General features: G+C 36.1%; 2 protein-coding genes across 5 annotated transcripts; one reads left to right on the top strand and one right to left on the bottom strand.

Moving 5' to 3' along the window:
* The first annotated feature begins 97 nt into the window (after positions 1-97).
* Positions 98-15,503, top strand: parp2 (poly (ADP-ribose) polymerase 2). 4 transcript variants are annotated; one of them, XM_081598810.1, is made up of 20 exons: positions 98-289; positions 924-1,133; positions 1,990-2,163; positions 2,257-2,327; positions 2,896-2,946; positions 3,570-3,666; positions 4,520-4,595; positions 4,675-4,777; positions 5,974-6,127; positions 6,213-6,351; positions 6,433-6,496; positions 7,058-7,192; positions 9,592-9,719; positions 10,035-10,134; positions 11,148-11,246; positions 11,384-11,508; positions 12,561-12,677; positions 13,909-14,058; positions 15,184-15,315; positions 15,429-15,503. In XM_081598810.1, exons 1-18 carry the CDS (start codon positions 217-219, stop codon positions 13,913-13,915), a joined length of 1,923 nt encoding a protein of 640 aa, XP_081454936.1. In that variant the 5' UTR covers positions 98-216; the 3' UTR covers positions 13,916-14,058; positions 15,184-15,315; positions 15,429-15,503. The 4 variants fall into 4 exon arrangements, with proteins under 4 accessions (XP_081454936.1, XP_081454937.1, XP_081454935.1 ...); XM_081598811.1 differs by lacking the exons at positions 15,184-15,315; positions 15,429-15,503 and adding an exon at positions 14,531-14,621 and having other exon boundaries at positions 13,912-14,058; XM_081598809.1 differs by lacking the exons at positions 15,184-15,315; positions 15,429-15,503 and adding an exon at positions 14,531-14,621.
* On the bottom strand, positions 13,772-19,146 carry LOC103479529 (protein lifeguard 1). The gene is made up of 6 exons (XM_008434014.2): positions 18,067-19,146; positions 16,740-16,999; positions 15,454-15,654; positions 15,214-15,342; positions 14,528-14,671; positions 13,772-14,028 (listed from the first exon to the last, which is right to left on the bottom strand). The coding sequence occupies exons 2-6, from the start codon at positions 16,992-16,994 to the stop codon at positions 13,894-13,896; spliced, it is 864 nt and encodes a 287-aa protein (XP_008432236.1). The 5' UTR covers positions 16,995-16,999; positions 18,067-19,146; the 3' UTR covers positions 13,772-13,893.
* Between the last annotated feature and the right edge of the window lie 1,504 nt (positions 19,147-20,650).

Below are 20,650 nucleotides of genomic sequence, written 5' to 3'. Positions count from 1 at the left end.
AAAAAACTATGCAGCAGGACTGATTTCAGATAGCACTGTTGTCATGGTAACTGTAATAACAGTCGCGTCTACCTGCGGGGTGAGCCATCTTCTCCCTAAACGAGCTTCACTAAGACCTCCGACAAGTCCAGGAAGCAGTAGCGGAGTTTCGCGCTCTGTGTTGTCGCCTATGGACCTTACTACTACCACCTAAATTATAAAATTATCCACAACATAATGAGGAGAACCAGAGGTTCCAGAAATAAAAGCCAGAGCGCCGTAGAAAACGAGGAAGTCCCGACAAAGACAGGTTGGTGTTTGTTTTTTAGCTAGGAAGGAAGCCAACGGTTATTTCAGAATTTCCAGACATGACTGGACAAGCAACAGTGAGATCATAACAAAGACCTGGACGCAGTAATTATTGAAACAAGGCTCTGAACCTTCAATCTGGACATAAATAAACTACTTTATATGCAAAGTGTTCTTCATACCATCCACTTTCACAATCATTCTACCAGAAACCTATTTTTGCGTTTATATTAATACAATTAATAAATTGCTAATTGGGAAAAAATGACTGAAATTTCCAAATATAAAGATTTAGAATAATATTAAGCCTATAATTATGTACTAAGCAATGTTTTGGAGTTTCAGCTTGTGTAAACTGCTGCATGTTTATCAGCTTTTTCATGAAGTCTTAAAAGGTTTTCAATTTTATCTTAAAACATTTAAAAAAAGACAATTGGATCAGTCAGATTTACCTTAAATAAACACCATTGACAACATGATTTCAAGCTGATACGTAGAATTTATCGGCATTAGACTATGTTGTGCAATATTAATTTCTATTTAAATTAACTGCGTTTGGAGTTTAAATGAATGCCTTAATTATAAATCAGTAAATAAACTGAGATAAAATCCACCCATCTCTTGTTTGTGCTCAGTGTGGCAGTGGCAAGGAGATGACGGGCAGTGGGAACCGTACCCAGATGAAGCGGCCTCCATGCTGGATTCAGCTTCCTCATCAGGGAAGACGTCGGTCACTCTGACTCTTGGCGCAGGGAAGAAATATGAAGTTGATCTGAAGAAAATGGTCCAGGTTAATCCTACGACAAAGTACAAGAGAAAGATTCGCTCTCAGATAGTAAAAGAAGGTAAATACCCATCGTTTTTACTGCTTCAGTGAATCTTTATCCGTTTATCTAAGAAAATACTTTACTGATTCAGTTTTGATTAGTAGCTGCAATAGAATTAATAATTTTACATTTATAAATTAAATGTATATGTATACTTTCAGGCTGCACAGTGGTGCAGTTGGTAGAGCTGTTGCCTTGCAGCAAGAAGGTTCTGGGTTCGATTCCCGGCCCCGGTCTTTCTCCCTGTGCATGCGTGGGTTTTCTCCAAAAACATGACTGTCAGGTTAATTGGCCTCTCCAAATTGCCCCTAGGTGTGTGTGCATGGTTGTTTGTCCTGTGTGTCTCTGTGTTGCACTGCGACAGGCTGGTGACCTGTCCAGGGTGACCCCTGTCTCTCGCCCGGAACGTTAGCTGGAGAGGCACCAGCACCTCCCGACTCCAATAAGGGACAAGGGTGTAAAGAAAATGGATGGATGTATACTTTCACTGCAATTTTTGTCAGAAATGTTGACTTCATCTTATGTAAATGAGCCTGAAGGATATATTCTTTTGCTATAGCCCTTTTAAATATGCACATATTTAAGTTTGTAAGGATGCCTCAGGCTCCCGAGATATGATTTATGATTAAAGATGCAAATTTGTTTTTTTTATTTGCATGTTCAGACATGTAGAGTAGAACATGAAAAATATTGGCATGCCAGTATAAGGTGCTTTCCAACTCCCAAATTAATTTTTACAACCTACCTTGTGTTAAAAGTAATACTGAAAGAAAAAAAAAACATTTATCTTAAATTTCCATTATCTGTTTAAAGCCAGTGTTCATTTAGCTGTAGTTATGTTGAATTTAAATTTTTTTTATCTTCCTGAATTTAGAGAGTTTAAATGAAGCCGGTGATGTGGCGGCTGAAAATGGAGATTCAGTTCAAGTCAAAGAGGAAGAGGAAGAGGAGGAGACAGCGGAGCAGCCGGCAGCTAAGAGGAGAAGAGGACAGAGCAAGAGTGCAGCAAAAACCAAAGAAATGCCTAAAGAGGAAATAAAAACTGAAGGTAAAATATTTTTAAAAAATCAGAGCTTTAACTATGAAACTAGAGCTGAAAAATGATCATCAGGAATGTGTCTGGTGTGTGTTTTCTGCCCAGAGGTGGTGCGGACGGTGGTGATGAAGGGCAAAGCTCCAGTGGACTCCGAATGCAGAGCTAAACTGGGAAAGGTGCGTTTCCTGTGTACAAACCAGATGTTAAACCTCTGACTGGTTTCACACCTGCATGTTCAAAAATGTGTCACGGATTCTTCTGAAGTCAGAGAAATGTGCCAATAAAGATGGTGCATTTTAACTCAAAATATTTTAAATAATTTTTTGCTCTTAGTAAGAAAATATATCTAAAAAATGTAGATTATCCTACACAATCAAAATCTGTCATGATTTCAGTTCTGGATTGTCTCAAAATTAAAAGAGGATGATCCATATTTTTAAGTTTAGTTGTAAATTTGTTTTTTTTTTCAAGTAATTGCTGTAATTTCTGTACTTTCTTCCTGTTTTGTTTTCTGTATCAGTGCTGTGTAAGTTTTGTCTTGTTGTTGTTATTGTTCTTTTTTCCATTTTCTCTATAAATATCTAATAATGTCTAATGTCTAATAATTGTCCTGTTTGAAACATTCCCACATCTGGAGGGGCAGATAAAAAAATTGCAAGCATAAAAAACTATTTTTTTTCTAAAAGCTATTTAAGAATTTGCTGGTTTTTGTCTTTTTAAACATTCTTTATGTTTCTCTTTCAGGCTCATGTTTACAGTGAAGGGAATGATGTTTACGATGTGATGCTGAACCAGGTAAAATACTAAAAAATAAACCTCTTTTACTTCTGCTTCAACCCACCTGCAGATTTTTTTAAAAATCCCCTCTTTTGTTTTATGTTTTTTTTTTTGGTTGATTGATGCACCAGTCCATCAACCAGAAATTATAATCCATCAATTTTACTGTGATCTTCTTTTGATTGGTTGTTTGCAAGTCAAATACTGAAAAATCTTTTTTTTTCTGGTCACTAAATGCACCAAAGCAAATAAATCTTGATAACATCAATTTTTGGAGTATTAAAAATAAACCTATGAATAAATAAGAGTTCTTGTAACTCCTTAGTTTTCTGATGGATTATGGTTTATGAATTTTACTTCATAAAATAAATTAATCATAATCCATTGAAATCTGAGTCTGCAGATCAGACATAATAATAAATTAAAAACTAAACTCAATTTTATTTGTCTGTTTCTTAGCAAAAATCCCGCATAATATTTTTCATAAATCAAAGCAGTAATGTAGAAATGCTTTAGCTTGTTTTTGGTAAAATAAATAGTTCTAGAGCGCTATTTGAATTCTTGAAACCCTCATTTAATTTTTTAATTCATTAAATTTTGTAGTTTTACTTGCATTTATTTGTTATTTATTTGCCTGGCAGACCAACCTGCAGTTCAACAACAATAAATATTACCTGATCCAGCTGCTGGAGGACGACGGCGCCAAGGCTTACAGCGTCTGGATGAGATGGGGCCGGGGTGAGTTTAATATTCAGCAGCACTGAAACGATTAATCAGACTAACTGTGATTCATTATTAAAGTAGTTATCAGATAATTTAGTAACTGATTAATGATTAACAGAAGTATAGAGACTCTGAAATGTCCAGTTGCTGAAATAACCACACAGTCAGAGCTGCAATTAATCCAAAACTGTACAAAGAATAAATACATTTTCCATTTAAGATTAAAAACATTGTTTGTCTATAAATATGTTTTACCCAGAACTCCTCAAGTGGCATTTTTAGCTCCACCTGGTTCACAATTTGCAAAAAATACCTGTTAAATACATTTTGTTGTGCATTTATTAATAAAAAAATTATTAAAATATTTGTAGATAGTATTTTTTAGCTGCAGATGTATCCTTTTCTATAAATGAGACAGTATTATTAAAGGAATGCTGTGTTATTTGAGGCAATAAAATGTTTGTTTTATTATTAATTGAATTATTGCTTATTTTAATCTTTTAATGCATTTCAAATATTGCGTAAAAAAGCCTGAAGTAGTTAAATAAAAAATTTGCACCAAGTAATTAATCGTCAGAATGACCAGAAAATAGCAATAATTATTGAATAAATAAGTTTCATTAAACTGAGATAAGGGGTAGGATTAAATAAATGTTTATGTTTTCTTTTAAAACAAAAAAGTCAAGGTAAGCTAAATATTCTGTTCTCTGTTCTTAGTTATGTTTGCTCATCTTTTCTCTTGCGTTCAAAAATAAATGAATGAAATTAAAATACTGGATAAAGTGATAGATTATTAAAATAATTACAGTTCTACTGTTGCCCAGCAGGGCTGGCAGGATACATTTCTTAATCTCTTGTGTTTCCACAGTGGGTAAAGTGGGTCAGAACAGCCTCACAGTCTGCGGGGCAGATCTGCTGAAGGCCAAAGACGTCTTCAAGAAAAAGTGAGATGATCTGACTAAAACGTTTCCCAGAAGCCTCTGAAAACGCTGCTTTGGGTGAATCTTTGAAATGTTGCTGCAGGTTCTTGGATAAGACAAAGAACGAGTGGGATCGCAGGGAAAGTTTTGAGAAAGTAGCCGGAAAATATGACCTGGTGTTCATGGACTACGCCGCTAACGAGAAGGTAAGTTTGGAGGGACGGTTGGACTTTCTACCGGTTCACACAGGCCACAGTGACCCGACTGCATATCGGTATCTACACTTTCACAGAGTTTTATGGAAAGATGATTAAAAAAATATCTGGAAGAGTTTTGGTTTTGACTGTTTTAAAAGATCTGGGTAGGCTTGGAAAACAAGAGTTTATTCTTTATCCTACTTTCTAAATGTTTCATTATTCCTGCGGTCCCTCTATCTTTGTGTGTTTTCTTTCATTATCCTTCCTTTCTTTCTCTTTTCTTCTTTCCCTCCTTTTTATTTCTATAATTCTGTTGTTTTTCCCTCTCTTCTTTGCTTCCTTGTGTTTTCTCATCTTTTCTTTATCTTTTATGTCCTTCCACTCCTTTCTTGTGTCCTTCCGTAACTTTCTCTTGTATTTAATTTCTTTCCTTTCTCTCGTGTGTCCTCCATCCCTCACTTTTGTCTTTTCTCCCTACAAAAAAGAATTTTTGCTCCAGTTTTTAGTGCAAATATCTTTGTAAATTTGAAATAAAATGAAACTAACTTACAAGTAATTGTAGCTTTTCAGCAAGAAATAGAAGCTTCTTTAAAGTAAATAATTCCTTAATATTTATAAATAAAAGTACTACTTTCACTAGCAGATATTTTTACCATGCTATAAGTGAAATAATCTGCCAGTCAAACCAGTACCTTTTTATTAATATGAAGGAATTATTTACTTTTAACAAGCTCCTATCTCTTGCTGAAAAGTTACTTGTAAGTTAGTTTTATTTTATTTCAAGTGCACTAAGATATTTGCAATGGAAAATAGGCCAAAAATACTTAACGATGTTGTGTTTTTGCAGTGCTTTTCCTGTCTTCTTTCTTTCACATTGTCATTCCTTCCTTACTTACTTTCTTGTTTTTCCTTGTACATTATAACTTCTTCTGTCCTTTATGTCATTCCTTTCATCCTGATGTTTCTTTCTGATGTCTTTCCTTTCACTTTATTCCAGCTTTGATATTTTAAGTCTGAAATATTAGAATATCTGCCAAATTTCTTATTGTAAATTGAATGCAAAGGCCTGTTAATTTAGAAAATTTGAGTAGAACATCTTTTAGAAGTCTGGGAACTGTAGACATATAACCCACATTAAATCTGATGGTGTACGAACAAAGCCGGTCTGAAACGTATAAAACCAACCTTTTTTTGTTTTCTCCCAGGAGGAGAACATGACCACAGTGGACGCCGCCCCCAGAAAGCAGCCCTCCAAGCTGGACGCGAAGCTCCAGTCGCTCCTCGAACTCATCTGTGACCTCAGAGCCATGGAGGAGTGTGTGCTGGAGATGAAGTTCGACACCAGAAAAGCTCCTCTTGGTGCGCCACACTTACGGAAAAAAATAAATAACTCAGTCTTAAAGTGCATTGGATTGTTAAGCACTGTTTGTGTTCCTACCTGCAGGAAAGCTGACCTCGGAGCAGATCCGTGCAGGATACGAAGCCCTGAAGAGGATCGAGTCATGCTTGAAGAAAAAGGGAAGCAGTAAGGAGTTGCTGGACGCCTGCAACCAGTTTTACACCCGGATCCCGCATGACTTTGGGTAAGAAGCATGAAATAACCCTGCAAAGAAAACATTTAGTCTGTTCTGGTGTTTGGAAATTAAAAGGAAATAAATTTCCAGGTTAAAAACGCCTCCAATGATTCGCACAGAAGAAGAACTGAAGGAAAAAATTTCTCTGTTGGAGGTAAAATATTTCAGATTTGTTTTTCTTTCTCATCACCTCAAAGTTTCACCAATCTATAAATCCATTCATCATTTATAGAGATCGATCCGATATTAATATCTGAGGTCCTGACATTGAAAAATGTTCTAGATTAGTGACAATACGCCACTGATCTAGAATCTAGATCTATTCAGTCTGATTCTATGATTTGTGCTCTGAGCGACATCAAGCTTTATTATTTATTTTACATTATATTTAGAATTTCTAATTGCACTTTTGTTTATTTTTTTTCAACCTGTTGTTTTCGTCTGTTTCAGTTTCTTCATTACTTATTTTATTCTTGCTTTCATCGTCCTAATTGCTCTGACTGAACAAATTAATTTAGATTATTTCACTTAAGATATCCATGTTATAAGTTAAATAATAAACTAGTACGTTTAAAAAATATAATATTAAGGAATTATTTACTTAAAACAAGCTTTTATTTCTTGCTGAAAAGTTACTTGTAAGATATCGGTATCAGAAGTGAGGAAAGTGGATCGGTGCGTCCCTAATCATGTTGTCTAATGTTTTTCTTTCCAGGCGCTGAGCGACATCCAGATTGCGGTGAAAATGGCCGAGTCCAATGCAGACAGTGACGAGCATCCTTTGGACAGACAGTATCACGCCCTGCAGTGCCAACTGGAGCCTGTGGACCAGAGCAGCCACGAGTTCAAGGTTGGTTAAGTTAAATAATTACAAGATCGTCAAAATACAATAAATAAGTAAGCTTTTAAATATTTATTTGACCTGTTGACTAGTTTAAAGATAACTTAATTTGTTACTTTAAAATAACTTTTCTTCTCATTATCTAAATGTGCTGTATATATTTCCATTGGGGCCAGCAGGGGGAGCTAACGCTGCTCTAGTAAAAAGTGATTGACTTGCTGCACAGCTTATAACCAGTCAGTTATATGTATATAACATGATTAGTGGTGGGACTTGATTAAAATTTTTAATCAAATTAATTTAGGATCTGTAATAAATTAATCGTATTTTAATCGAAACCACATTTTAACAAAATAAGCAAAATGTTCAATTCAAAACCCCTTTTTGGTGCTAAATAATTTAATAAAAAGACACATGAGACACATTTAATAAAAAGGCTCAGTTGTTTTTTAATTTTATTTCGGTAATTCAACCATCAGAATGATGTAAAGTGCAATTTTTTAAAAAGTTATTTTTTAGAAATGTGAACTGTGGAGGCTGACTTTAGCGTAGACTTTGCTAACTGCACCATATTTAGCATTGAGATGCTATTTTAGACTTTAATAGCTTCACTGATTGGCTAACTTGTTTTAGCACAACTTTAACATAATAAAGTATTTACCAGTCAGATCGTTTTTTTGAAGCAAAAATTAACGTCTAGTGGGCCGAGAAATGCAGTTTTGTTGTCCATCACTCTTGTTTATGGATGTCGCCTGTGCATCAGATTGACGGGCGTACCAGAAACACAGCACAAAAGTTCCTACTCAGGATTTTTCTATGTAAAGACAAAAATAAACCAAGACGATTAAAATGCGTTAAAATCCATGTAAGTAACGCGTTGACATCTCAACCGTAAAAATGATCATTTTAATTTAAATGATTCCTTGCTTGATAAAGTCCCACGCTCAATTGTTTAATATGTTTCTTTTATTAATTGATAGCTGAATCTAAATTATCTAAATAAAATTTAATGCATTCATTACCATTTTTCGTATTAAGTTAGAATACCAATAGATTTCCTATTTCATGAAATATAAAAATCAGTTTTAGAAAGTAATCTGCTCCCACCTTATTTACAGACAAACTAAAAGAAACTTCTGATGTTAGCAATCAATATTTCTGTTCTAAGTCATCATATTTTAGAGGGAAAATAATAATTATTTAATTCAAAAACATGCAAAATATAAAAATAAAGAACATTACAGCCAACCCGGAGCATCATTTTCATGAGACGGTGATACAACAACAGTGTCTTCAGTCAGAAGCTTCTTCTGAGTTCTGTAACCAGACTGTTGCAGGAGATCCTTCCTGCTCATAGCCATTAGGATCTAAAACAACTCTTTGAAAAAATTAGGTAATATAAGTTATTTAGTGCAGTCACATTCAGAGATTAATCTTTTTTTCTTACTTTTTTTCTCCCAGAATAATCCAACCATAACTCCCTGCCCTGTAAAATATTTATACGTATTGTAAAAGTTATTAATTGTGCAGTGACGAGGCTGTGTAAAAAAATTGTGTAAAAGAACTACTTAATGATCTGTTTGCGGCGTGTCGGAGCTCATTGTTTGGAGGATTTTATTGGCCGAAGAGACTCAAAATCAAGTCTTTAAAGCTCAAGCAAAATTATAATCTGTTTACTTGACTGTAAATTGTGCAACCATAGACTTTTTGTGGCATTTTCTTCCACTCTTCAAAGAATGAAGAGCAAAAATGTGGTTTTCTTGACTCCAGACTTTGACAGGAAGTGGGAAGAAATTAGTTTTAGGACCGTGACAAGGCTTTTATTCCTCACATCTGTTATTTATTGTAGAAAATATAGGAAGAGAAGGAGGATCTTGTTTATTTTAGATTTGTTCTACCATATTTATTTGGCAAACATAGAAATTAGGGCTGGGTGAAATGACTTACTAACCCTTCATTATGCATTTTATTTATTGTTTTGGTTGTATTTGATTTTCATTTATTATTTTGTTGTATTTTATTTTGGATATTTAGAATATCTTCCAGTCTTCCTGTTGTAGTTCAGTGTGGCGTGTTTAATACAAAATTAAAGTTTATTTGAGAGCGTTATTATGCTATTGTTAATACATTATTTGAATATGGTCAAGAAACAATATTATTGTTTATCTCAATAATTATTGTGATAATAAAAGTATTGATATGCTTAAGCCTGGCCTTAATACGCCATCGTGGAGTTGAGCTAAAATTAAAGTCCAAATAAAGTGAAGCTATAAAAACCCGCTTGTAAAACAAGATGGCTGCCTTAAGCGAACAGACAATGGTGAAAAAAATTCCAGATTTTCCAAGAACCAAATCTTTGATCAACTGATGATCAAATGTAATTTCTGTCCCCCTGTTTTGGTGTAAAGGTGATAGAACGGTACCTGCAGTCCACTCACGCTCCCACTCACTCTGACTACACCATGAAGGTCCTGGACGTCTTCTCAGTGGACCGGAGCGGCGAGAGCGACAACTTCCTGTCTCATTTACACAACAGGTGGGTCGAGCCAGAACCGGAGGCTCCTTCTGCTCCACACTGCAAAAAACACAAAATATGACCACGTTTATTTATTTAGTTTCAAGCACAGTTGAGTCAATCATCACCATCATCATCTTTCCATCATCAATATTAAGGAATTATTTACTTAAAACAAGCTCTTAACTCTCGCTGAAGTTTGTTTCATCTTATTTCCAGTATACTAAGATATTTGCACTAGAAACATTAGAAAACAGTTGTTAGGTTTTGTGTTTTTGCGGCGCTCATGTTGGGTTTTTCCATCCCTATGTTTGTGTGTTGCTCTGTTTTCACCAGGACTCTGCTGTGGCACGGCTCCCGTCTGTCCAACTGGGTCGGGATCCTCAGTAAGGGGCTCCGAGTGGCGCCGCCTGAGGCCCCCGTCACCGGCTACATGGTACGAAGGCGAGGCTTTCACACACACACGTCCATTCATTTTGGGCTTTTTTTCCCTGTTTTAAAACAATATTTTACATAATTATTTATATCACAACACAAACTGTTAATCTGAGCTCAAAAACCTCATTAAATATAAACTAGTTTGGCTTTTTTGTCAGAATTTCTCCATGTTTTCTGAATTTTATGATTCCTGAAAAAAAATATCTAGTTTTAATTTAGTATTATACGGGGGAAAAAAAAAAAATTTGTATATCCAGACTTTATTATATATTCTGTTGTTTAAATGTTCTGTTCTTTCTCCAGTGTTTCCTTCCAAATGTCTTTTCTTCCTCTGTCCAAAACATTCACAGTGATTTTCCTGACATATACATTATATAACATATTATTTACTTTCACTTTAAATTATTTGCATTTGAAAAGTTTTTAACATTTTTCCAGTGGGTGCCAAACTATAAGTCTCTAATTTATGGTAAAATACCGGCAGCTCTTCTACCATATAAATAGTGTAAACAGTGTAAATACGGATTTTGTCGTATTTACACTGTAAAATTCTATTTTACCATAAATTATAGACGTTTTGTATTTTTTTACAGTGCAGACATTTTTTAGGGGAATTTCAACCTTTAATTCTGCGTTTAAAACTTGCAGAAAACCAAACTTAGGCAAGATTTTAGCTTTTCAAACAATAAAAGCACAAAGAGGTCAGAAAAATATAGAAAAGAAATGAAAATGACTTTTCTGTAGATTATATATATATATATATATATATATATATATATATATATATATATATATATATATATATATATATATATATATTAGATCCCTTAAATAAAAATGTGTCAGGAAAGAAATGCAAATCTAATAAAATTATTTATTTGTAAATGGATCTAGGTTTTCTCCACCTCTCTGCAAGACATAAAGACACTTTGCAACTTTTTTCCCCATCTTAAGTTTTAACTTTATTATGAAACATAAAAATAACTCGACCTTCTGCTTATTCTCTTTCAGTTTGGTAAAGGTATTTACTTCGCAGACATGTCGTCAAAAAGTGCCAACTACTGTTTTGCCAACCAGAGCCACCATGTTGGACTGCTGCTGCTGAGTGAGGTGAGAAAACGTGTTTTCAGAAGATTTGTTCTTCAAAACGGTTTTGATGTTTATTTGTTGACCCTTACTTCATTTTGGTTGCTTTGCCCACATTTTGCACCCAGCTCTGTCATATGTATCAACATGTTTGTCTGCAGGTGGCTTTAGGGGACAGTAACGAGCTGCTGGACGCCGACTATGAGGCCCACAAGCTGCCTGCAGAAAAACACAGCACCAAGGGCCTGGGCCTGACCGGACCCGACCCAAAAAACGCCGTCACGCTGTTAGTCTCGACACATCTCCACACTTAACTTAAAATCTGCCATCAAGCAATGAAATTCACAGTCTATTGCATTTTATGTAAATGTTTGAGTTAAAGCGCTTCAGTAAATATTAGTGAAGTTAAACAAGTTTATCTGTGCAGCACATTTCAGCAACGAGGCAGTTCAAAGTGGTTTACATCATAAAAACAGAAAAATACAAAGTCAGACAACAATTGAGAAAACCAGTAAGAAACTTTACTGGTTTTCATTTCACATCAAAAATGTTGGTCAATGTTTCATTTATTATGTGTCAAAAGCAACTCTAAATAGTCTTGATTTAAATGAAATCAGTGTTTTGGGTATTTTACAGTTTTCTGGAAGTTTGTTCCAGATTTGTGGGGCATAGAAGCTGAATCCTGCTTCTCCATGTTTGGTTCTGGAGACACAGAGCAGAACCAGAAGACCTGAGAGGTCTGGAAGGTTGCTATGACAACAGCAGATCTTTAATGTATTGTGGTGATAAACCATTCAGTTATTTATAAACTAACAGCAGTATATTAAAGTCTATTCTCTGAGCTACAGGGAGCCAGTGAAGCTCTGTAGAACTGGGGTGATGAGCCCTAACTTCCTGGTTTTATTGAGGACAACAGCAGCAGCGTTCTGGATCAGCTGCAGCTGGAAGGTGGATTTTTTTAGGCAAACCTGTGCAGACGCTGTTGCAATAATCAATGCTACTAAAGATAAACATATGGATGAGTTTCTGTAGATCTTGCTGAGACATTAGTCCTCTAATCCTGGAGATGTTCTTTAGGTGATAGAAGGCCGACTTTGTAACCGTCTTTATGTGGCTCTGAAGGTTCAGGCCAGAATCCAACCTGATTTGTAGTTTCTAGCTGTAGTAATTGAAGCTGCACACTGACTCTAGATCGTTCCTCTCTAGGTCCAAAGATAACAACTTCAGTTTTTTCTATACAAGTAAAAACAAAGTAATTATTAAGTATAAAAACGTAAATGCAACATGTGTAAACCAATGACCTCTGACTCCTTCTCTGTATTTTTTTTCCTCCCTCAGGAACGGAGCGACGGTTCCGATGGGTCCCGGCGTTAAAACGGGGGTTTCTAACCCCAATGGCTACTCTCTGCTCTACAACGAGTTCATCGTTTACAACCCGGCTCAGACCCGGATGAGGTACCTGCTGCGGATCCAGTTTAACTTCTCCTCTCTCTGGTGAAAACCAGTCCGACCCGGTCCAGTCTGGATCGCTGCCCTGTTGGGGAAATCTTGCTGTTCTACTGTAGGTTAGGAGATTTGAAGACGCTCCTGTTGCTAGGCAGATTTCAGAAGTTTTTATGTCAACTCATAAAAATCTACTTGGCCAACCGATTGGAGAATAATGTGGCAGCATTTTTTTAAAAACTGTTTCACAAAATTTGAATTAAATTATACTTCAACCAGTCGTACATTGTTATAAACAAAATGTTTAGTGACATTATTTCCTGATCAACCCATTGGTCAGATGCTCAACCTGATATTATGAAAGCAACTACTTCCTATTGAAGAAAATGAAAGATTTAAATCAAATAAACTTCAAAAACGTTATTTTTGCCTAGTTTTGTAGTGCAAACATTTTAGTGCACTTCAAATAAGACAAAACCAACAGAATAACTTTTCAGCAAGTCAATAATTCTTCAATATTAATGAAAAAATAATTCGCCTTAAAGATTATTTCACTTATAACACTGGCAAAATGTTTTGCCATAATTGGAATAATCTGTAAGTGGAACTATTATCAAAATTATGGAATTATTGATTCTGAACCAGCTCCTATATCTTGTTGAAAAGTTATAAGTTAGCTTTGTGTGCTAAGATATTTATATTAGAAAACACAGGAAAACTAATTGGTAGATGTTGTGTTTTTAGCGGTATAACTTAGCATCCGATTTTATATAAGGAAGCCCATCAGTGCCTCTTTAAATCATTTAAAGGCTTTAAATGATTGCAACATTTTCTAGCCTTTCTGCTCTAAAAATGATCAATGGGTGTATGATACATGACAAATGCCTAAGATGAAGAAAAAAAAAACGTTTGCACTATATTTCCTTCATGTTTTTTCTTTGTGGGATTATCCTCCTTATAATAAAAACAGTTTATTACCTTCCTTTGTTTTGTTTTTGTTTTTTTGCTCATTCTCTCTAAAACACATGTAACCTCTGTGATAAAATGCAGTCAAGAACTGCTTTAGACAACATGGATGCAATAAAATACAGAGTAACAATGCAAAATAAGCAATTGTGATGTTTATTTCTTGGTGTAAATAAAAAACTGGGAAAATTGTATTGTTCTGCTGAGTTATATACATTGTAATGCTTGATATTTCAGTTTAGGTAGTGTTTTTTACACAGCATCACCTCCTCCCCAGCAGGTAGAGGAAGATGAGGATTATGTCCAGGTAGATGGTGAGAGCAGCGTTGACGTATTCCTCCGGATTCAGCCGGTAGCTCATCTTTCCCATCATCAGCTGACAGTCGACCAGCAGGAACTGAGCCAGGAAGGGAAAGAGTTAAGCAGGGTGAGAAATTAGAGAACCACAGCTTTATTATAAAAACACTTCCCTTATTTATGCAAACAGCATTCCTAGAGTCACTGGAGATATTAATAATATTTCCCTTTTTCCTGGCTGTGAGTTTTGTGAGATTTCTCACTCCTATTCATAACCATAACTGTTACTTAAAGGGGACCAGTTATGAAAAATTCACATTTCGGACGTTTATATACTTAAATTTTGGTCTCTGTTGTTTCTAAAAGCGGTCCAAGAGATAAAAAAAAAAAAAAACACCCAGCCATTTTTTAGGCAGAGTAGGTTAAACGTTTTTGGAGAATCTCCCAATTGTTGCACCATTACCTAGAAACCCCAGACCAGCCTAATCCGTTGCCTAGCAACCCAAGCAGAGCTCCAAAGTCAAATTCTAAGTTTGGAGTGCCAGAAGGGACAAAATTAAATAAATAAACAGATGTTCTGATCGTTTCCCTGCTCTTACCAGAGAATACAGCAGCGCTCCAAGACATCCATAAATGATGCTGGCGACGTGGGAGTAGTAGAAGGTGCAGATGACCCCAAACATGATGACGTCTACAGCCATGATCAATAGGACGCCGTAATAGATAGTGAAATCATAACGAGTCTGAAAACAGAACAGAAGGACACCCAGGAAGCTCAGTCATATACTTCAGTGAAGTTTAGTGCTGCTGGATGCAAACCAGGATCTGCAAACTGGCAATCGATGTTAATTAAAGGGATATATGATTGTTTATTAAAAAATTTTAATTATGTTTTTTTCAATTGCACTTTTCTAACCCTAATCCATCAGTATTTTTGGTTCATTTTATAGGGATGTATTATTTAAAAATATATCGCTTTGTACTTCCATTTGTGTCTCAACTGCTTTCTAAAAACAGTCCAAGTGCTTAAAAAATCTGGCAATAAGTCAAGGTTTTTGTCTGAGCCGTTTGAAAAAACATCTGGAATGTAAGGACACAAATCAGGGTGCGCTGTGCCGTTCCCTAGCAACCCCAGCGAAGCCTAGCCCGTTACCTAGCAACCCCAGCAAATCCCAACTGAAAAACTAGCAAGACTCCAAATTGGCCTTCAATTGACCTCAAATCGATATTATAAATAATAATGTTCATCATTTAGGACATTTTTGAATGAAAAAGCACCGCCAACCTGTGATGCAAAGACGATAATGGCAAGAGAGATGACCAGCGTCACCGCCATGGTGATGACGACAGCGGTGGTGTTGTGGAAAGAGGCGACAGTCCCCACCATGTAAGACAAACTTAGGGTGACGATAACCTGCAGCAACAAAATTCACTTCATAAAACACCTTGCTTGTCGTCTTTGCTTTGCAGCTTTACTGTGTGACCTATTTATTTATTTAGTTTGCTTTGAGAGAAATATGCCCACCAGCCCCACGAGGTTCCAGGGGTGACGCCGGCTGAAGGACCGGCAGCAGCTGAGGGTGAAGGCCACCACGATGAAGACGATGAAGGAGCTGAGGTAGGCCCACAAGTTGTTCTGCACGGCCTCCTTCACGACGCTGGAGAAGGTGAACACGCAGACGACGCTAAAGGTGAACAGCAGCTGGAGCGTCAAGATGCTAAACACCTGCAGGAGAAAGTAAGAGATGTGTATTAAGGGTGGAAATTTACCGCGGTACTTTAGAGTTATTAACGACACAGATTTTAACGCTATTAATTGTTTTCTACGCACCAGAGCCGGAACCTTTGTGTTGCGTTTCTGGTACGCCCGTAAATCTGTCGCACAAGCGACATCCGTAAACCGTTGATTTGAAAATAACAAATGAAACTTTGGTCTTTATTTACCATAACTTTGGTAAATAAAGACTAAATGTGTGATGGTATGATTGAGCGACTTGAATCTCAAGATCCATCCATCCATCCATCCATTTTCTTTACACCCTTGTGCCTAGTGGGGTCAGGAGGGTTGCTGGTGTCTATCTCCAGCTAACGTTCTGGGCGAGAGGCGGGGTACACCCTGGACAGGTCGCCAGTCTGTCGCAGGGCAACACAGAGACACACAGGACAAACAACCATGCACACACACACACACTCACACCTAAGGACAATTTGGAGAGGCCAATTAACCTGACAGTCATGTTTTTGGACTGTGGGAGAAAACCGGAGTACCCGGAGAAAACCCACGCATGCACAGGGAGAACATGCAAACTCCATGCAGAAAGACCGGGGCTGGGAATCGAACCCAGAACCTTCTTGCTGCAAGGGAACAGCTCTGGTTAATTCTGTGGTTTCTAAAAGGATTTATTTTCTCCTTCGAAAAGAGAGGAATTATGTTCTCACACATCTCAGAATAATAGAGACACATTTTACATAAATGGTAGAAACTTATTTTTGGCCCAAAGACGATATTAACTGTCAATATTACTTTAATCGGTTAATCTAAAAAGAACTAATTCCATTTGCAGATTATTTCACTTATAGAAAGACATTTTACTCGTGTTTTAAGTGAAATGTAACTAGTACTTTTTTAGATCAATATTAAAGAATTATTGACTTAAAACAAGCTCCTGTATCTTGCTGAAAAGTTACTTGTAAGTAGTTTTATTTATTTCAAGTGTACTCAGATATTTGCAATAGAAACTAGACCCAAAAAACTTGGTAAGATTTTGTGTTTTTGCAGTGTAATAATTGAACTTTTGAGTGGAGACAAACCTTTCTAGCAAACCCTCGCCTCACAGTTTCATCCTCAAACGACGACGACACAAAGGTATTCGTGTCCGATGCGATCTCTGGGTTTATGTCTCGGAAAGACTCGTATCCGGTGACGACGGCCTCACTTTGGTGCGGACCGTACCTGACCGGGGCTGCGGAGTAAGCTGGAGGCGGCTGGTCGTGGTAGGAGTATGGCGGAGGCGAAGACGCGTCTGGAGGCGGTTTGGGTATGAGCGGCTCTCTTTGGTCGGCCATCTTGGCTGAAACAGAAAGATTCATGGATTCACGTGAAGAAGAAGTAGTTTGCCAGCAGAAGTGAGTCAATTAGGGTGGACTCTCCTTTTGCATCAATGTGGAAAAGAAATACAGAAGTAAAACTTGAGCTGTGAAGAATTATGACAAAAATCAGTTTTTCAGTTCTGTTGATTAACCATAAATCTGAATTTGAACAAAATGTACCGTATTTAGAAAGACAGTAGTTACATTCTTAACTTTCAGGAAGAAATCACTGCTTTTAGAAATTTAAGTGATGGTTTATCTTTAAAGATCCACATCAGAATGAAAAACATTGTACAGTAAATTAAACTGAAAGCAGTCATCTGTTTATCATCAAAAGGAGCATTTTATAAATTAAAAATCCTTCACCAATCATTAAATTTGGACGTTTTATTTAAAATTGTCCCATTGTGACAAATCGCAGCTGAAAAGAGGCATTTTTGTTCAACATGGCTTCTAATACTATAATAAATTATTTTTTAAATTTATTCTACCGTCTCATGTGTTGTATCCTTTTTTACTAAAGTTAAAAAAATGATTTAAAAAACTCTTTGCTTAACTTTTATCTCAGTTAAGCAAAGTTAGCCACTCGCTAGTGTGTATTGTAAAGGACTATAATAATAAGTGTATTATTTTTAATAAAACAATATAGAATTTTTTAAAATATATAATGAAAACAAATAACTTAGGTACAAGAGTGATCGTGTTTATCTACATAATTTTTGTAGAAGAGAATTTTACCTGAAGATAAAAAAAAACACGAAAAACCAATTCAATAGATTTATTTGGCTCAATCTCCGGTCTGCACATCTTTTCCCTCGTCTCCAATAGAGATGTTTCTAAATGTTCAGTTCAGTTTTATCCTTAAATTTGGATTATGTAGAACTAAAACTGTCCATCATTTTTGCATCTTTGCCCCCTTTTTGTTTCTATCAAAGAGAAATATCAGAGGAATTAATGTAGTTTGTGGTTTAAGTTGCCCTTTGAGATTTCTCTGTAAAACTTTGCAGCATTTTAAAATGCTTCAGGAAAAACCAACCGATCCTCTTACCTCTTCTGAGCGGCTCCACAGGTTGAAGCGGTTCTGCTGTTTGAGGAGGAAATGGTAAAACTCACTTTAAAGAGACTTCCTGTCTCTTTAAAGACAGGAACCGTTTCAATCTGATGACTCGCCCCATGTTAACTCAGAAAAGATCGGCAGCTATCACACCGACTACAGATTCCTGAAGGTGGCGACCTTCAGAGGTTTTTATCTGTAAAGGCATATAAAAAGGAAATAAAGAGGAAAATCCTTGAATTACCAGAACTTATTACCTTTACCATCGTCTCTAAGTGGTATCCATCTACCCAGCCATCATTTTTTCTTATTTAAAGCAAGATAATTGTGGATAAATTGTGCCTTTTTATTCACGTAAAATGCTTATGTGAATAAGCATAAGCATTTTGCTTAGGATCTATGATGTTTTAGATCTTAAAAAGATCTGAAACATCAGGAGAAGTGAGGCTGGAACTGTAGGAACGCTCTTGGCTTGGCCTGGAATACATTTTAAGGATAAATTATTAATTGGTTGTAATTTTGTCGTCACAACTCAGATTTTGGTTCTGAACTCAAACAGAAACTGAAAGTTAGGATGGATCTGACTAATTGCTGAAATAAACTTTGGTTGACACGTTTTTTTTTTTACTTCCTGTTTGTTGATGGTTATTGATCTAGTAGATAAACAAAAAGCAGCCAACAGACTTTAAAATGCGTCTTTTCCTACTGTATCAAAGTTTTTTCAGTTGGTTCAGGCACAGATATCAGATTACACATCTACCCACAGTTTCCTTTTTTCAGTTGCTTTGCAATTTTTTCCTGTTGCAGAAGCAAACTCAGAAAGTTGTTGCTGCTGTTAAACTCTGAATTTTTTACACTCTCAAGGTCACAATCGCTCACTCAAATTCATTCAAATATATGTTAATATATTTAACATGGTGGGGCAACACAGGCAGCTTTAGAAAGACAATAATGGGAAAGGAGTATTTACATTTCATCGAATTATTGCATCTAAAAATGTATTAACTCGTTTAGTTCCCAGTAAAATGCAGAAAGGCAGCAGCCACCCCACATGACCTGACGATGGACGGATAGATTAATAATATGTAAAAAAAAAAATCATGACCTTATTTCAAAAGAATAGAATTGTAAAAAAAAAAACTTACAAGTAACTTTTCAGCGGGATAGAGGAGCTTGTTTGTTTTGAGTAAATAATTCCTTAATATTGATGAAAAAGAGCAAGTTCATCTAGCAGATTATTTAATCTACAACAAGACATTTGCCATGTTAAAAGTGGAATAATCTGCTAGTGGAGGACTTTTTTAATCAATATTAAGAAATTGCAGACTTAAAACAAGCTCCTATATATTACTGAAAGTTACTTATTTCAAATGTATGAAGATATTTGCACTGTTAACTTGACCAAAACTACTTGGCAAGATTTAGTTTTTTTGCAGTGAAAACTCTTCTTTCTGCTGTAGAAGTTATAATTGATGCTAAGCGACGACATCTGGACTTTTCTGTTTGAAGGATCAGTCAGTTTGCATATTAGATGTTTTCTGGTTTTAGCTGGACTCTCATGATGACACTGACTGGGTTTGATGATCATCATAAACAACTGTTAGAAACAGGAAGGAGGAGTTAACCTAAAAACAACTAGCAAGTCTGCGAAAACATGGTTTCCTTTTGGTCACGTCTGTACAGGCAAAACAAACCATAGATTTATGCTCTGCAGTTAGTTAGCTGGAAGGGTAAAACTGAAAGTTCGGTCTGACATTAAAGCACAAAGAGGAAATGGCTGAGGGTCATTGTGTGGTTGGGTAGACTCGAAACAGCTGCTGCAGAGCAAACCTACACAGCAACAACAAACACAAAGCAGATAAACGCAGCCCGGGCTTCCCATAACCCGGCCGATGGTATCTTTCACTAGAAACGAACAAACGAAGAGCCGAGTTTTATAAATGTCACCAACGCATCTCATCAGATTCTTCAACGGCATTGTGTTTTTTTTTTTCTTTACCATCATTTAGATTCTATCTGCAGTTTGAAAACTACAAACCATGTTCCTATAAGCCGTTAATCAAAATGCTTGGCTGTTGTTGACAAACATGGAGGGAGACCAAAAATTTTTTATTCTGGATCACCATGAACACACCGACCCCTCAGCGAAACATGGCAGTCCACAGAACGGGCCGAGAACCAGGGTTTTGAACCGCTGGTTTAAAGAGAAGCACATTCATAAGTTGAAATGGTCCAGTCAAAGTCTAGACATAAACTAATCTCTATATCCAGACTGAGTTTGAGCTGTTTGGCAAACGAGAAGGGCCAACGATTACTAATACGACAGAGTATTGGGGCCATGCTAAGAAAAAAGGACAAATACAGGAATAAAGTCAAAATATTATGAGAATAAAGTCATAAAATTATAAAAATAAAGTGGCACAAGAATAAAGTTGAAATAACAAGAATGGAATCATAGTATTAATAGAATTTTTGGTTAAAACCAATAAAATTTATGTAAATGTAAAATGTACAGAGCAGTAATTCCACTTTTAGAAGTAAATTTTTTCCAAAAAGTTACTCTAGTAAATGCAACAAC

Source organism: Poecilia reticulata, chromosome 17 (assembly GCF_904066995.2).
Source record: "Poecilia reticulata chromosome 17, P_reticulata-male-v2, whole genome shotgun sequence".
Classification (NCBI taxonomy): domain Eukaryota; kingdom Metazoa; phylum Chordata; class Actinopteri; order Cyprinodontiformes; family Poeciliidae; genus Poecilia; species Poecilia reticulata.
The sequence above is the reverse complement of the archived record's forward strand: the minus strand, read 5'-3'. Positions and strand labels throughout refer to the sequence as shown.

Bases quoted from the DNA above. Each gene is read 5' to 3' on its own strand.
- parp2 (XM_008434015.3), top strand. From the start codon at position 217: ATGAGGAGAACCAGAGGTTCCAGAAATAAAAGCCAGAGCGCCGTAGAA. The intron at 3,667-4,519 runs GTGAGTTTAATA...GTGTTTCCACAG, and splicing joins CTGGATGAGATGGGGCCGGG to TGGGTAAAGTGGGTCAGAAC. The intron at 6,352-6,432 runs GTAAGAAGCATG...ATAAATTTCCAG, and splicing joins CGGATCCCGCATGACTTTGG to GTTAAAAACGCCTCCAATGA.
- LOC103479529 (XM_008434014.2), bottom strand. From the start codon at position 16,994: ATGGCCGACCAAAGAGAGCCGCTCATACCCAAACCGCCTCCAGACGCG. The intron at 15,655-16,739 runs GTTTGTCTCCAC...TTTCTCCTGCAG, and splicing joins GGCGAGGGTTTGCTAGAAAG to GTGTTTAGCATCTTGACGCT. The intron at 14,672-15,213 runs GTTGGCGGTGCT...TTCTGTTTTCAG, and splicing joins TTATCGTCTTTGCATCACAG to ACTCGTTATGATTTCACTAT.